Source organism: Aptenodytes patagonicus, chromosome 3 (assembly GCF_965638725.1).
Source record: "Aptenodytes patagonicus chromosome 3, bAptPat1.pri.cur, whole genome shotgun sequence".
Taxonomy (NCBI): domain Eukaryota; kingdom Metazoa; phylum Chordata; class Aves; order Sphenisciformes; family Spheniscidae; genus Aptenodytes; species Aptenodytes patagonicus.
Window position 1 is genome coordinate 39,043,843 of NC_134951.1, and position 16,175 is coordinate 39,060,017.

A 16,175-nucleotide genomic window follows, 5' to 3' on the forward strand; every position below is an offset into this window, starting at 1 on the left:
CTGTTGTTTTTCAGCTTAGTCAATATAAATTTTCAAATGCACGCTTAGCCTGCCCCAAATGCATCATAAAACACTTCAGTATGAACTTCAATGAAAGAACCACATCCAGAAGGTCTAACTGAATTAGAAAAGAATTATCTATACTGGAGAACAGCAAGCAGTAAAAACGCTTGACTGAGCTCCACATAGGCATAATGATGACACAGGTTAAGTAATGCTAACTTTCTTTGGTACGTAGAACAACCAGGAAACCTCCTTTTGGGCAGGTCTCTTGAATAAAAGACAGGAAATAGTTCTCACAGAAGCGATTACAAGGTGATAATACTGTCTCTGTGCAGCACGCAAAAAATACAGCATGTAAGCATAAACAACACAAAACGTCTTTTCATACTCACAATGGACACAAAAAAATTAGAGGTATGGAGAAAAAGGCAAGGATTACAGTACTGATCTGAAAAGGAAGTCAGATACCTCCACATGGAACAGTTAGATGGTGGAGTGGAGTGGTGGGAAGCTCTGGTCAAGAGAAGCAGAACTTGCAAAACTTTGTAATGAGGGATGACAACGTTCAGAGAAACAAGCTACAGAAATTATTTTTCCAGCATGATTCCAAAGAGATATCACAGTATAAACTGCACTTTGCAAGATCAAATACAAGATATTACAGTAATTGTGCTATGAAATGAAGAGCTTTGATTATGTGGCTAGACAGAAGCAGCCATCTCTTAATAGATGATGGTGTGCAGAAAGAACATAAATATTTAAGATAGTGCTCTCAGGGTTTCAAGGTTATTGTAGTTGAAGTCAACTTCCCTAAAGCAGCAAGCAGAAGCTTGGAATCATGGAATGAGCTCTGCTATAACCACAGCTAGATGTTTTCTGACTCATGTAGTGAGACAGATTTATTTGGTGATCTCATGAGCAGACATACTGTCTACTGAAAACAATGGGAAATACTAATAACCCAAGAATGATCTTAAATAAGGAAACTGCTACCTAAACAAAACAAATGTTTTTTATGTATCTAGCTTGTGAGATTTTGCCTTCACAAGTAACAGCAAGTTTTTTAAAAAATGAAGTAATAAAGACACTGGTATATATTTGATTTTTTTCAAAACATCTGGTTTAAAGGAGCTTCACGTACATCTAAGCAGTAAATCAAGCATGGCTATCTGAATTCCCCCTACTCTTATAAGCCCCTACAGAAAACTTGACAAGAAATAAATTGTCAGTGCTCTGAGGGAGATCCATCAAATCCCACAATAAAGTTTCAGAAAGAAACCGAACTTCCTTAGTGGAAGGGAACATACAGAGTACATGAACACAGTTTAGCTGTGCATACGACTGCATATATTGTTGCTAAACTGTAAAGAGGTAGAAAAACGTCTTCTGTCTCTCCAAAATCTCTCTGGCTCTCTGTGAGCCTGGTTGATGGCTTCCTGCTATTAAACAAAATGCTATGGACATCATCTTCCTATAGGCATTCATGTGTCATGCAGCCACACCATTAAATTTAGTATTGTTGGGTCTGTGTGCAGAGTCTGACTTGTTTCAAGATACTATATTGGAGAATGTGCCCAGGACATTTTCAAATTTGGAGAATTTCAGAATGTCATGGATCCATACTGTAACAACGAAGTAAAATCGCATCCTTCCTTGGAAATCTAATTTAGCTTCAAAGCCACTAGCTAACAAGTTAGAGATAAAACACAGCATATATTCACCAGAAAGGATTTTTTGCTTCTTACAATTGCTTCTCAGGTAGCATTTCTTCCTGTAATTTTGGAGGTAATCTGGAAATGCTCCTTAAAAATTATTATTTAAGTATTCAGTGGCTTGTAATCCTCAGGTCTACAAATGAGGATAAAGAGATCTTTTGGTAACAACACTGACAGTTAACCCTCCCAGAATGTCTGACACACCATAAGCATGGTGCCACTATCTACAGGCACAGTCAGTTTTCCCATATTTTCAAGAATATCCAAATACTTAACAATGCTTACCTTGAAAACATTTACAGCTACTTTCACCAGTAACTGTTTGCTCATTCATACTAATATCGAACTAGTGACACGTAACAAGTAGGCATCGTTTTTACATCCCCACCCATGTGGACAACATTTAGGCAGTTTCCAACAGCCAGCCATTGGCCCAAAATATGCATGTTCCTCCCACGCTGTATGCATGGAGAGTACAATTTTTGATGAACTTCCTAGACTTTGTATCCTCATCAAGTCTTCAGAGTTCTTTAACCAAACCATCAAAGCTTAACTTAAAGGACTGCCTTCATCTAAAGAGGAGGATTTTTGCATGTTTCAGGTGTCCTCTCATTTTTCTCTTCTTGTAGGTGTTACCTGTTCCAACTGATCTGTGGAAAAATCAGTCTATTTTCTAGGTTTTCTGGAGTAGGAAATCTTAGCCCAAAGAGATCAACTGAAAGCTCACTCAGCATCATACACTGTTCCAATAATGAAATGAGCTCCAAGCTAACTGGCACTGTAGCATCAACTAGTACTGACTTGATCGATGACAATATCGTAAGTGAAACTGTCACAAGCAATCAGTGCCAAGGACATTGCAATTCTTCCACACTACGTGAACTACTATGCCCAGAAATGAAGAAAAAGGACGAAGTAAAAGGGGAAGTGTAGAACACCTGGAGGTAACTAGATAGGCTACTGTGTACTGAAGTGAAATTTTCCATACCTGAAGATGTCACTCCCATCTGAGGAATAAGCTGTTCCTCCCTGCAGTTCTCACGACCAGGAACTAGCCTTTGATACCTTGCAGGATGAGGGTTGCCATCCACATCAACCAAAAATGGGGGAGGCATAAGGTGTGGAGCCTGCTGTGTCTGTTCATCCAGGACAAAGTTGTTGGCATCACGGATAAGGGGCCGATAATCACTATGAAAGAACATCTGATCTGCTATCTGTAAACAAAGTCATTTTGTAATTTTTTTTTAAAGAACCTATTAAAAAAAACATACAGAAGATAACTGCCAAAAGTATTTTTAACAATGTTACTCATGGTCACTTTTGCAAAAACAAGGTTATAAGCTGATCTGTTTATCTCAGTTTAAAGGGGAAAATTTAATGACTCCATGATTGGTTTTTTTTTGCCAGTACTCTTTTTCTCTATTATAGTGCAAGGAGAATAATCCACGTTTGAGGGTGGGGAGCATTTAAAGAACAGGGAAATGGGGCAATATTTAACTACTTGAAGACATTTGACAGAACACAGCATGGATTATTAAGTAGGTTACAAATTTTCTTCTATACTCTGAATACATGAATATATATTCTGATCATGAAAACTGTGTCACAGACTTATGAGCTATGGTGTAGGAAGAAGAGGAATAGGAAAATACTTATCACATCATGTCATTACCAAATATTTTAAACACAAGCAGCCAAACATATATATTCTTATTATAATGCTAGATATGTGAAAAAGTTCCAGTAGGTAAATCAAAGCTGAGCTAAAGTTGAATTCTTCAGGCGCAAAGTTTTCTTCTTCATTTCAGTCCACCTGCTCATAATTTATTCTAGATGACTTTCCACAGACACTCAAGACAGAGGAATTCTTTTGTCCAAATAGTATGTAAAGAGACTTATACTCCATCCCTCGCTGGCACATGCATCTCAATATTGTGCAATCAGAAAGATATTGAACCGCAAGGAGAAAAGAGAAAGAGAACACAGGACAAGCTGACATGTATACTACACATCCCAACACTACCTACTGGCAAGCAAACCCCTTGGCAGCTCATGTACTCAGTTTAACTTTGAACAAGTAAAAATAAAATCATAAAATCATCATTCACGCCAATTAGATTTCCAGTGCAGCATAAAAATGATTAAACAATTGACTTAAGGCATAGAGATCTCCAAAAGATCTTGTCTCCGGTGTTAAAGACAGGTATTTGAGCATGGACAGAGGAACGCCCGAGTTGTCACAGAATATACTCTGATTTCTGAAGAGCATACTTTATCACAACCAATCCATAACATCATTTCCAGTAACTTGTTATGTAGAAATCAGTAAGGCAGAGGTTATAGTGTCTACTCAGAGGTCTGGTCTCTCAGTGACAAAGTTCTCCTGTCCTGGATGTGAGAAGACCAGAAAGGAAAGAGGACGACAAACATCTGTCAGTTACAACGTCAGAAAGTACCTACATGCATCCACATGAGGGATTAAAAAATTAAAGATATCATAGGAATCATGGGGTCTGGACCCCACAAAAATTCAGAAAAGTAACAACAGGAAGAAAATTGGAAAGATGCATGGAAAGATGCAACAGCAAAGAATTTACCTCAGGGATTCAAAAGGTTACCCTTACAAAGTACGTATGGACAAGGCGACATCCCACTGCAGTAAGAAGCCCTGACTGGATGAAGTCTTGTTGCCAGATTCTCTGTTAACACAGGCTGAATGAGAAAGACAGAAGTACTTTCATGTGTCTGACTGACAGAATCAAGGCCTGCTTAACAACTTTGTTCCTTCAGCTCAAATAACTCAATATGAAAAAGATACAGGCCCTCTAGGAAGACTTACGGTTTTCCCTAGAATCGTAATAGTAGAGTATCCAGTACTTTCATCTAGTGTAAATTTTCCTATTAAGTACTTCCCACACTGAGAAAGAAGAGATTCCAATGGCATGATCATAAAGACTGTGAGTTTTAATGTGCTGTGTTGTCTGCATCCCAGGTTTTGTAAGCAAAGGAAAATCTAAAAACCCTTCCTTAGATTCAGTGACCTCTACCAGAATAGTCTCTGGTGCAAGATCATGAGGGACTTTTTTGCAATTACTGTTCTGTGCATTCTGTACCACAATCAAGTATGGTAGAGAGAGTAAACAACAATTTTTTACTCCACAAGATAAGAACGGCATTTCATGGAGAACCCAGGCTCAGACCAACTCTCAGGTAGAACACTGGAATGTCCCTACTAGAACCTGGGACAACAATCTTTCTCAGGCTATTCCAAGTGCTGAGAAAAATCAAAATAATTAGATGTTTTAGGGGAGTTTAAATTGCTATGTTCAGCAGACAACCAGTTAAAAGTACCAAAAATCAGACCTATTTCTTGATATACTATTAGAGATCAAATTCATGACAAAAAGAAGATACTACACCACCATTAGGACATATGAGTCCTCTGTACATATGACTTCACAAACCCAGCTTGCGTTTCAGTGGGAAAGCTTTCCACAAAGTCTGAGCTCTACAAATAGACTCTCCTTCAGTAACTACACTACACATTCAGAACCTCAGCTTCTCCAAATGGGCACACCTACACAAACGCAACGAGATTTTCCCCACTACTGCACCAATCCACCACACAGGAGCTATCAACTTCCAACAAAGGACTGTGATTTGGGCAGTCTATAGGAACTAAGGCCTTAGAAAGCTCAGAGATCTAGTCCGATCTAAGATTTAAAATCAAAAGAAAGGTATTTTATGCTTTAGGACAGTTAGCATTCCTGGACAAGTTTCCACCTAAGCAAGAACTTCTGAAGTGCACATGCCCTGTTGACAGTGAGCTCAGCTCATCTCTGATGATCTTCACACACTCAGGAATCTCAGCTGAGATTGGCTCAAGGTTTCATTAATTGGGTTCAATAACAAAGGAGCCCCAAACAAGCAGCAAATGTATTCTCCCCCCACCCCCACTAAGGAATTACTCCACAAAAACATGTATCATCAAAAAAGAAAAAAAAAAAGGAAAAAAGAAAAAAGAAACCCAAAAAACAAGAAAACAAACCAAAACCACCCCATTGCCTTCATAATGGCCAAGATCACACTGGGGGAAAAAAGCCTGGACAGTGGTTCCAGTAAACTAGGAAACACAGATACTATCTGAACATAACATGAAAAAACATACATGTAGAAAACCAAGAGCTTGCTCTCTCAGCAGAGTTAACACTATCTCAGCTATAATCAGTTGTCCTGAGCACAACTCGCAAATGCAAGAATACAGGACAGGTTACCACGCTCCTTTCTTCTGTAAAAATCATTCCCCAAGATGGACGGAAACTACTTTAAAGCCAAAAAACTGCAGGTCCTACCAGAGCATATTCTCAGAAGATGTCTGAAAAAACCCCAAGTATCTGAGGGTGGGAGGACAGAAAAAAAAGAACACCTAATCTCCAGCACATACCTATCTGTAGTTACATTTTGTCATAAAGCAGGTCAGACAAAAATGAAAGAGGAGACGGAACCAGACAAGAAAGAGATCGGAAACTTCCAAGTTGAGTTTTCTGAGAGTTGAAGACTGAAATTAAAGAGGTAACAAATGTAAGTCCTATTTGCTCCCATTTCTTCTATGGTCAAGAATGCCAAGATTACCATTGGCATAGTAACAGCTGGAGAGGATCATTTTAAATCACCCAATAAGTGAAAAATTTTAAACATAATCTTTTCTCAGAGGCTGCAGCAAAAACCCCAAGAGAATAAAGGGTCTGTAGAATTCAAGAAGTGAAAAGCAATTGTTTTCATTCTTCAAACAGGTCTAATCCCTCACAAGGTAAATTCTCAAATGGCAGTGTAAAGGAAACTCCTGGTCCATCACAGCAAAGACAAAAAGGCTCTCAGTTTCAATTTCATTTCCAGCATTTCTGAGTAGCAGCGGACTATACACTTCCAAAATGACTGGGAAGAAAAATAAACCTGGAACAATCCATGGACATGGTGAGAAAAATGTTTCTATTACAACAGGCTTCAAAGTTTGGAAGAGTAAGAACTCTGAAAGACAAAGACCTTGAAAATGATCTGATAATCCTGGTTTTCCTTGCTTGTGATGTCTCTGCTCTTGTTTGTTTTCTTTGGAATGGAAGGGGAAATGCACAGCTAGTAATAGCTGAGGGATAGCAACAGCAGCCAAGTACCAAGTACTTCAAATTATAGTTGAGAGACTGGGGGGGTGGGGGGTGGGGTGGGGTGGAAATCCTCAATATGCAAATGCTACTGTAACTAGCATCAAAATAAGAGCTGGAAGACTACAGAAAGAAATGCAGTGGCTTACAAGACAAAGATTAAAATTCCTTTTGCTCTCCCTTCTTCAGGCCCCTCTGCATTGCTGTTTGCCAAAATGCTTTTAAGGCCAGCCTGAGTCCAAAGATCCAAAGCAGGAGGCAAGATCCAGAAGCCAGCACTTCACCAGCAACCTTCAAATATCAGCTACCAGAAGCAGAGACTAAAATCCTGGAGCAGATATGTCTCCTTAAGTCTTAGAAAGAGGGAGAAGAGACACACCTCACCTCTTCTCTGGGTGGTAAAAGAAGAATTAGGGCCTTGTGGGCACTCCAAACCAGGTAACCTGTATGGTTCATAGGGCATGTTCATCAACAGAGGAAAAAACCCAAACACCACATATCTTTACAGTCATGACAGTCTGCGGCCAGACACCCACACTTAGAATACACAATGTAGACTATGACAATAGAATAAAGATCTAGTATTTTAATTACACAGTAACGGTGGAACACTGCTGTGTAAGCACCAAGGCATCCATGACAGCAGAACTTCATTAGCAGACATAAAATTGTATCACTAGAACATATAGTATGATTACTGTAAATAATTATCTCCCAGGCTATGCAATGTTTAAATACAGATAGAAGGAATTAGTTCTATTACACCACCCCACCCCCCTTTTTTGGTCTTAGGAACCAGGAAAATATTTAAAAGCAAAATGTTTAACTATTATCAATTCCACTGCAGTTTATTCACATTATCCATGTGGATCCGTTAGTAGACACTTGTAACCTTGTCACTTGAGAGACAGTGACTAGGTAATTTTTTTAATGTTTTTCTGTTAAATTGTTTTGAACTTCCCATGTAAACAGTAGCTTAATAGCATGTTTCCATAGTTTAAAAAAAGACAGTGAAAGCAAGCTCAACGTCAACAACAGGAATCTGAAACATCCCATATTAAAGGCTCAAAATTGTGTTAAGATACACCCTCTTGAAATGAAGCTCTGAAGGAAAGTTTGCACAAACGCATTCAACACAGACAAACATTTTGATTTTCATCTTGCACTGTACCTTGTCATATTTGCTACTGGAACCAAAGCCAAAAATCAGAAGGTGACCGTGAGAATCAGTACATGCAAAATGCTGTCCATCAGGAGAGCACTTGCAGTCAAAAACTGCACCATGTCCTTGTCCTTCAATCTGAAATACATCAACATACAAAATAATTAAGTTACCAGAAATAAGTCATTTTCAATTATGATTCTCAAAACTGTGGTGCTGATGTTGAAATTTATTATAAAGTCTGTAAGACAGTATACTGCTAGATGGAAGTTACTTTAAAACATAGTTTACTTTTTAGCTATTCACTTTTCAGTGAATTTTGTAATAATGCTCATGAAAGATGCCAAATTGATAGTAGTAGAAACTGACAGACTTTATCCACAAAGCAGGCACAGTATAGGAAGTGAAAATAAAAGCTTCCCCTTGAACGTCCTGCTAATGAGCCTAACCAGAGAGCTGGGTCCAGTTCAGGGCTTAGTCACTACACCCTTTCGATCCTCTGCCTTTTTGCTAAGCTAGCCCAGTAGCATTGGCTGCTGCGGTGTTTCAGAACACCTGCCTGCTAGAAAACGCACTGACATAGACAACCCACATTACACAACTTAGCAACTGCCTGTTTCTGTAATTCCTACTCCTAATTTATTGGAGTGGGGGAGGTGTAGATTTGTGTAAAAACTCCGCTTTTTAAAGGAGAACTGCAAAGATTTTAAAAAAGGAATTTTTACCTGATACTCATTTTCTGTTTTCCAGTTCCATTAAGCCAGAACAAATGGGTTTTTGTTTTTCCCTGCAACCTGTCAATCAAGCAGAGGTGACCAATCACCACTCTGAATTTTCATGTCTTCAGCACCTCTTCAGAAAGCCCCTTTCTATTCTCCCCAGCAAAGCACTGTTGCATTTTCTTTAAAGAGACACCAAACAAAATTCTTTCCCTAACTGCGGCAGGCCTATATACTGCCAGAAAAACCAATGGTATTCAGCCTGCAGGCAGTAACACTATGCACTTCTGTAGCACCTTCCAGAGGCCACCAGCATTATTTTATAAAGTTAACGAACCAAGCCTCAAAAAACCTGTGAGGTAGGTACTGTTCTCACTATCTTACAGGCTGAGACAAAGGCAAGAAGTCTCAATCTTTTGCCCAGGGTCTTACAACACATCCACACCCACACCCCTACCCCTGCACACCCCCCCAATGGCAGAGGCTGCTACACCTATTACCAGTGCTTTCAGGTGTTTGATAAAGGTCTTTCTTGCTACAGGTACTTTCCATAAAAGTCAAATTAGTTTCTGGATTAGCAAAAGAGGAAGATAAACCAATGCAAGTTTTATGTTCTATTTTGCCCATTATTCCAGAAGAAATTAATTTTTAAGAGAAGTATTCTACAGAAAGAGATGGAAAATAAAAACAGAGTTTCAAGTGAGTGACACTACCATCACAACAGCTGAGAATGCAGAATTAATTTAGGCTAAGCAAGATCCAACAACCAAGGCAAAGTTACAACTTTGTGCTGCTTTTTCTATGTAAAAAGCTCACTGTATTAAAGGGAGACAGTTTGGGGAGGCAGGTGGAAAGGAGAAGGAACTTCAGCCCAAGAATAAGCTTTGCAGGTGTATAGTAAAAACCTGGAAAAGGAGTACTTACATGGATATTTCTGTTCCCTTTCCCTTCCTCCAACAAAGGAAACATGAAAGTATCAAGCTTCCTAACATTCAAGTCCTTCAGAAATAGAATTTCAGGGTTCTCCTAGAGCCTAAGATTTGAAAACTTTTTGCTTTACACAGAAAACAAGGCATGTTGTGGGAAGAACTATTTGCTAACCATAGTGAGGGGAAAAATAAGAAATTGAAGGAAAAAAATCAGACTATTAAGATGATGGGTTTTTTTAATCCTTCCCAGCAAGAAATGGTTTGGATGGACCATTTTCAAGAAACCTCTGGGAATTAAGAGTGGTAGTTGGAAAACACTCCGTTCTTATGCAAAGCAAAGGAATAGTGATCTACTATTCAGTGATTAGCACAGTGCAAATAGCTTTACTCTAAATGTGGCCAGAATCTGGTTTAAAAAGTGCTTTTGGAAAGGACAGCAGTAAGACCTTTTAGTACAACCCCTCAAATCTGATGTACAATTACTTGGAAATAAAGATCCTTAATATTATAAGAACAAAAATTACTGTTGGGGATAAGCTTCGAAGATATAATTACTATTACAAATTAAAGGGCAAAGCCTGCCAGAGTGTGCTACCCAGTAGCATTTTTGTTAAACAAAAATATTTTGGGATTAATAAGTGACACTTACAATGGAATTTCTTCAATAATAAAGCTAACACAGAGGATTTGGTCATTTGTAACAGAAACCAAATGTTAAGTTGCAAAAGGGGAAGCTGTAGCAAATCAGTGAAGCTGTAACTTCAGCAAGCTTGATAAGGGACTCGAGCAAGAAGGAAGCTGCTTTTCCCACTCCATCCCTTTTAAATCAAAGATGGAAGAACTATATGAAGACCGTATCCCAAAGAAGATAAACTGTTTATTCTGTTTGGAACCTTTCCCTGCAGAATGAAAGGATATCAATGGTGAAGGGAAGAGACCACCCATGAGAACATAAAATCACTGGTCAATTAAGGGCTGTCCCAACAAAGGGTTGCCAAGAGTGAACGTGTTAAGATACTGCTGGTAGCAAAGCAAGCAGCAAGGATTCTTCAGCCACAAACAGGGAAGAACCAGTGATGCTCTACAATGAGGACTAAGTTAACATTTGCCTGCATTTTCACTAGCAAGGAAACAGATGGACGTTGGTACATCACGAAGGGAGGAATGTTGATGATATAAAAGAATGAAAAAGGGAAGTTATTCTTTTCCTCCCAGTTTTGAAGAGAGCTTATTGTTCTCCCTCAAAGCAGGGAAAATAGAGTTGTGAACTAGTACACAAAGTAACACGTCTTAGATCCATAATTTGTTGTATGAAAACAGAGTAGTACCACCTCAATAATAAGACTTTCTGACCTGTTATCAATAGATAGTATGAAAGACTTCAAATCTAGTTTTTAAGAAAAGACATCGGAGACAAAAAAAGAAAAAAAAAATCAAGTAAAATGAAAACTAATTAAGAGTAGAGTACCAGACAAACTTAGCAGACTTTCTTCAGTAAAATAACTGGGGTTTTTTTTATACCAAGAAAATACAATTAATTCAACCTAGCTAGATTTCACAGCCATGATATGGCACTGAAAAATTAGTTCAAATGGAACAGATTGTGATTAGTAGGAGAAATGCAGAGTCGGTAAACTTGCTAAAGAAAGGATAACAGTTATTGGTTTTGGAAAGACATACAGAACTAAAAGGATGTTATCAGTGAAGTTCCTCAAGCCAGGCCTTTCTGTTAGTGACTATAGAAAAAATAAGAGCCCGTGAACATTAGGAAATCATCCACCGAGAACAGATTTGGGACACAGCACAAATTGTATCGACTGAAGCAATTAAAAGCCAACAGGACAAAATGTAATAGGCCATGAACCTAGGAAGATTATTAGAAATAACTTACTAACACACTTACTGCCCGAAAAAATAATGGAACTCAGTCTACACACAGTAACACTATGCATCTCTATAACGCCTTCCAATGCAAGTCATCGGCACTGTTTAAAAAGTCAGTGAACTAATCCTCTACTAGCCTGAGGTAGATAACATTCTCTCTCGTCCTTCACATTAAGAGACCGACTCAATTACTTGGAAACACAGGGAGAAAGATCACTGTGCATTCATTGCAATGCATCACATGTAATGCAACAACAAAAAGAAAACTATAATCCTAAAACATACCAGAAGTATATCCAGAAAAGAAAAAGCACACATGCTAGACAAGCAGACAATGGTAAGAACAAACTCTTCCAAAGCAATACACATTAATTCTTGCTTCCCATGTTCAAGATAAGTAAATTCTAAGTGGAACAGCTACAGAGAAATGTTTCCACTCATCATGATAATGGAAAACCTAAGAGCTCAGCTTCTTCACATGGACACTAAGGAAAGGGGACTGTTTTGTATACATATACAAAAAAGACCTTTAGCAGGAAGAGAACTACTCTACCTAAATGCATAGGAACAAATGAAAATTAGTTACAAGCAACATTCAAACTTGAAAACTGAAATTTAGATTCTATCAATCACAACAATGGTATGCCAGAACAACTTTCTAAAGCTAGCAAAAAAGCAAAGTTAACTAATTGTTATTAAAACATATAACCTCTTTCATAAGTGATGAAACTACATAACTGCTCAAGTCAAATCAGTCTCCAAGTATTCTGAAGTTCCTTTGCAGGTTTATGTTCTCCTTTGCTTTAAGGAACAATCTCCGATCACAGCATGCTTCCATGGTAAGCCAAAAAAAAAAAAAAAAATCTACGGACTTTCTGCAAAGTTAGGAGAGGTTGCTGCAGATTTGTAGGAGTGGAAAAGAACACTTAATTTTTATTAAGCCAGTTTAAAAAAAAACCAAACCAAAACCCAAAACCAAAATCAACAGGGCTTCTACACTGCTTCCAGAATAACAACAAAGGATCAAATGGTAGGAAGAGGACAAGAAGTAATTAAATTAAGAGTAAAATGTATATTAAACATGTTTCTATCTTCCTACCATCCAAGTCAGTTATTCATTCAGGAATGCTGTATTTGTCTTGAAAGATAAACATATCAATGAAAAGATCTGACAGATCACCCACCCTGTGGATGCCTGAAGTTATATAAAGGCTATACAAAAAGTATTTACAGCTTCTTTTTTCTTTTTAAGGAAAATTTTCTAAATAAACATCCTGCAAACTCAGTACTGGCTTCTACTTGGACTACTAGAGCATTATGCTGGCTTTCCTCTTCAGGATGTGCTCTTACGTATTATTCAAAGGTGGAACCTCTCAAAAATTTCAAAAACATTTCAGTAGGACTACACACTGTTTCAAAAATAATGCATCTATAATCTTAAGTCATTCTGTATTTCAGATGACTACAAAACCTGATCTAAAAATACAATTCCACATAATCCCAGCAAAACTGGAAGTCTCTTCAGACTTTATGAAGGCCACAACATAAGAAATAACCATTTTTAAATCTCTAGTTAACACTGGAGATTACAATACATTATCCATATGAGCAAGCAGTATGCCTTTTCATACATTAGGCCAAAAAATCACCTCATGTGGCAGAAAATCCATGTACAGAGCATTCTGCTGAGCTGTCCTAGATGGAATCTGATCTTCCATGTTGTTCTTCTGACAGGGACTCCAATTTTTTGGTATGCCATTTAGGCTAAAACTAATCAAGTAGTTATTAACAAAGATCTAGGTAGGCCATGCAGGTTTACTGATTAACAAAAAGGAAACAACGTTGTAACTGATACGATAATGCTGTTAGGGCTTCAGAGTTTATCAGGTTGCATTGAAAGTAGAAGTAGCATTAGAAAGTAAGGAACCGTATCACACAGATCAGTGAAAGATCAGACCTCAGAAGAAGGGGTAGGAAAAACATTAAGATACACAGACACAAGGAGGCATAGCGTAGGAATTGCCTGTAATGAAGTGTCCACTCAAAGCTAAAAATAAAGGACAGAGTTAAAACCAGCTCTCTGAAGGAGCAGGAGCACACAGAAAAATCTGATTGCAACTTAGTAGCCTCTGCTTGATTGACAATTTGCAGGAAGAAACCCTTTTGACCTGAATCAGTTGATGCTGTAACGCTGACAGTAAATTCTAAGCAAAACAAGGATTACACTGTACTAAAAACATTCAGTCATTAACATGGGATGTGTGTGTCCAAATTCACAAAAACTAGACATCATTGCCATTATGAAATACATTACTACGATCACCTCCATGGGGGTTCCCAATTTTTCTCATTGATTTATATAGAAACGTAAGACATGTGGGAAGAAGGCAGAGAGACTGGGGGGGGGGGGGGAAGGCATGGAGAAACAACCAACACATCACTGCATCCAGATGGTCTGATTCTTCAACCGTAGTGCAGACTCTTCATTAACTTCAAGCAGGGTCAAAATTACACCCTCTACAATTTCCATTGTAGAAATTGGGAAAATTCTTGTGGACTGCTTGAACTTGACCTTTTTATGGTCAAGTTTTGTCTACGATAATTTCAGTCACTGCTTATGCTAATAGTTTCAAATAAATCTACAATATATCCAAAGCTCACAAAGCTAAGAAAGTGTTTCTATTAAAAATTTTCAAAAGATACATTAAGTGTCAGAAAGTTGGGGAAAATGTATAAGCTTGAAAAAGAACTGTGCAATGCAACTACCATGCATCCTATAAAAGTAATTAAGGACCCACTTGGAAAGAAACGCATGGAACCAGGAATAGTACCAGACAACTTTACATTAATTAGACAATCAGCTAGCTGCAGCCTTGGGGACAAAAACCTCAGACATTGACTTCAGCAATCTTGTCCTTATTTCTTAATGTCTATGTGGCCGGAACTTTTAACCTTAATGCCAACGTGGATTTTTATTTTTTTAAATGTAAAACATTTATCTGCATTAACAGTTTTACACAGATTAACTAGTATCTCGCTATGAGAAGGCCTATATTCACCATGGTAACGTCACATAGTGAATGTAAAGCAAAACTAGTACGTATGTATCCACTTGCTTCAAGCTTTCTCACTGGATGTGTGACAGTACACGTTTTCAATTTCAAAAACAAGCTTAATGTTTTAAATACAACTATTGCTTTGTTACCATATATATCACTACATTTCCTGATTTTCTGCCAGCATTTCTAAGAAGCATAACCTGTTTCATTAAGACACCATTTGAAATAGCAGCAGCACTTTAGAGCTATACAACTATAATCATCACGTAACCAGAACAGGGTGGCCTTACAAGGTAGGTTAGTATCTGCTTGCTGATTTTACTGCTCCATTTGTTTTCAAAAGCAATCAAATGAAATAAAGGAATTTCAGACAACACCTTCAGAACAAACATATCAACCCCATTTCTTGTTTCCTCAGCCCAAGGCTTCTCAAGAAAGAAGCAACCTGAAAAAGAAAACTAAGGACCAAAGAGAGTCACATTTTTTTTCTTTTCTATAGCACAGTTGTAAGAGCTTGGGTCTAAACTTTTAAGACTGGTCAGGAAATCAAGGGACCTAAAAATAAGTTTGTGAGTATTCACAAACAAGTTCTATTCTTTTGATCATATGAAAGCATTACATACTTCACTGCATAAAAAGTTAGAACATAGTCTAATGAAAGCTACTGCAGCAGAGTAATAAGTAAATAAGGTTTTAATGAGCAGTCCTGCATCATCACAAGATCCTTCTAACACACCTTTTCTTCTACCTAACTTTTCTAGTGGTAACTGTTAGAAATATGGTCATGTTGTAATCCTCTAAATGTGAAATGCAGATACTGGAGTCTTCTCAAGTATAGACACAGAGATCTTCTACTGAAGTAAAACCTTCCTTCTTCACAACTATTACTTCAGGAATACTCAGACACAAGCACTACAGCTTTTCAAAAATATCTATCAAGCTTTATTTACACGATTGCCTCGCTTCATGTACCTGACATAGATGTACAGAAATTAAAAAGGAAATTTAAAAGTTAATTGATAATGAATTTTAAAGTAACAATATATAGTCCTTTCTCTAAAATTAAATAACACTGAGAAAGGCATTATGCATGTTTGCTTGAAAACTACATAAACAAGCTGTGGTATTTTTCCCTTTTCAGATATTTTCTCTTTACTTTGTGGTAAAAAAAACCACAAAAACCCACATTAAGTTGGTCATTCTAAGTAGCTGGTCTTAAATCTTACTAAGAAATCCTGACCAGCTTTCTCAGGAAACTTTTGTATTTCAGGTAACAAGCACTGTCCCATCAAATTTGACACATCATCACAGAAGCCAACCCAAGCTTCTGGTCAACTTGGTAAGACAACAGAAGACATTCAATGCTGTGCGAAAGAAGCCGTAACCCAAACAACTCTATAGCTAAGAAGTCTGCAGTTTCACTAACGTTTCTTACCCTGCTGCAAGGCTACAAGCCTTTTTGGTTTTTTGGTTTTTTTGTTGGGTTCCCCTCCCCCCCGCCAAAGATTATTGACTTCTGCAGTACTTTCCTAACTCCAACCAAGA

General features: G+C 37.9%; 1 protein-coding gene across 3 annotated transcripts in view; it reads right to left on the reverse strand.

The window, feature by feature from the left end:
- Window positions 1-16,175, reverse strand: part of PHIP (PHIP subunit of CUL4-Ring ligase complex) — a 121,452-nt gene that overhangs the window by 52,133 nt on the left and 53,144 nt on the right. For 2 of the 3 annotated variants that reach the window (XM_076333121.1, XM_076333120.1), the window contains exons 16-17: window positions 8,049-8,177; window positions 2,707-2,932 (exon numbers count right to left, since the gene is read on the reverse strand). In XM_076333121.1, the coding sequence (XP_076189236.1) occupies window positions 2,707-2,932; window positions 8,049-8,177 (355 nt within the window). The remainder of the gene's footprint in view (window positions 1-2,706; window positions 2,933-8,048; window positions 8,178-16,175) is intronic. The other variant, XM_076333122.1, reaches the window with a different exon arrangement.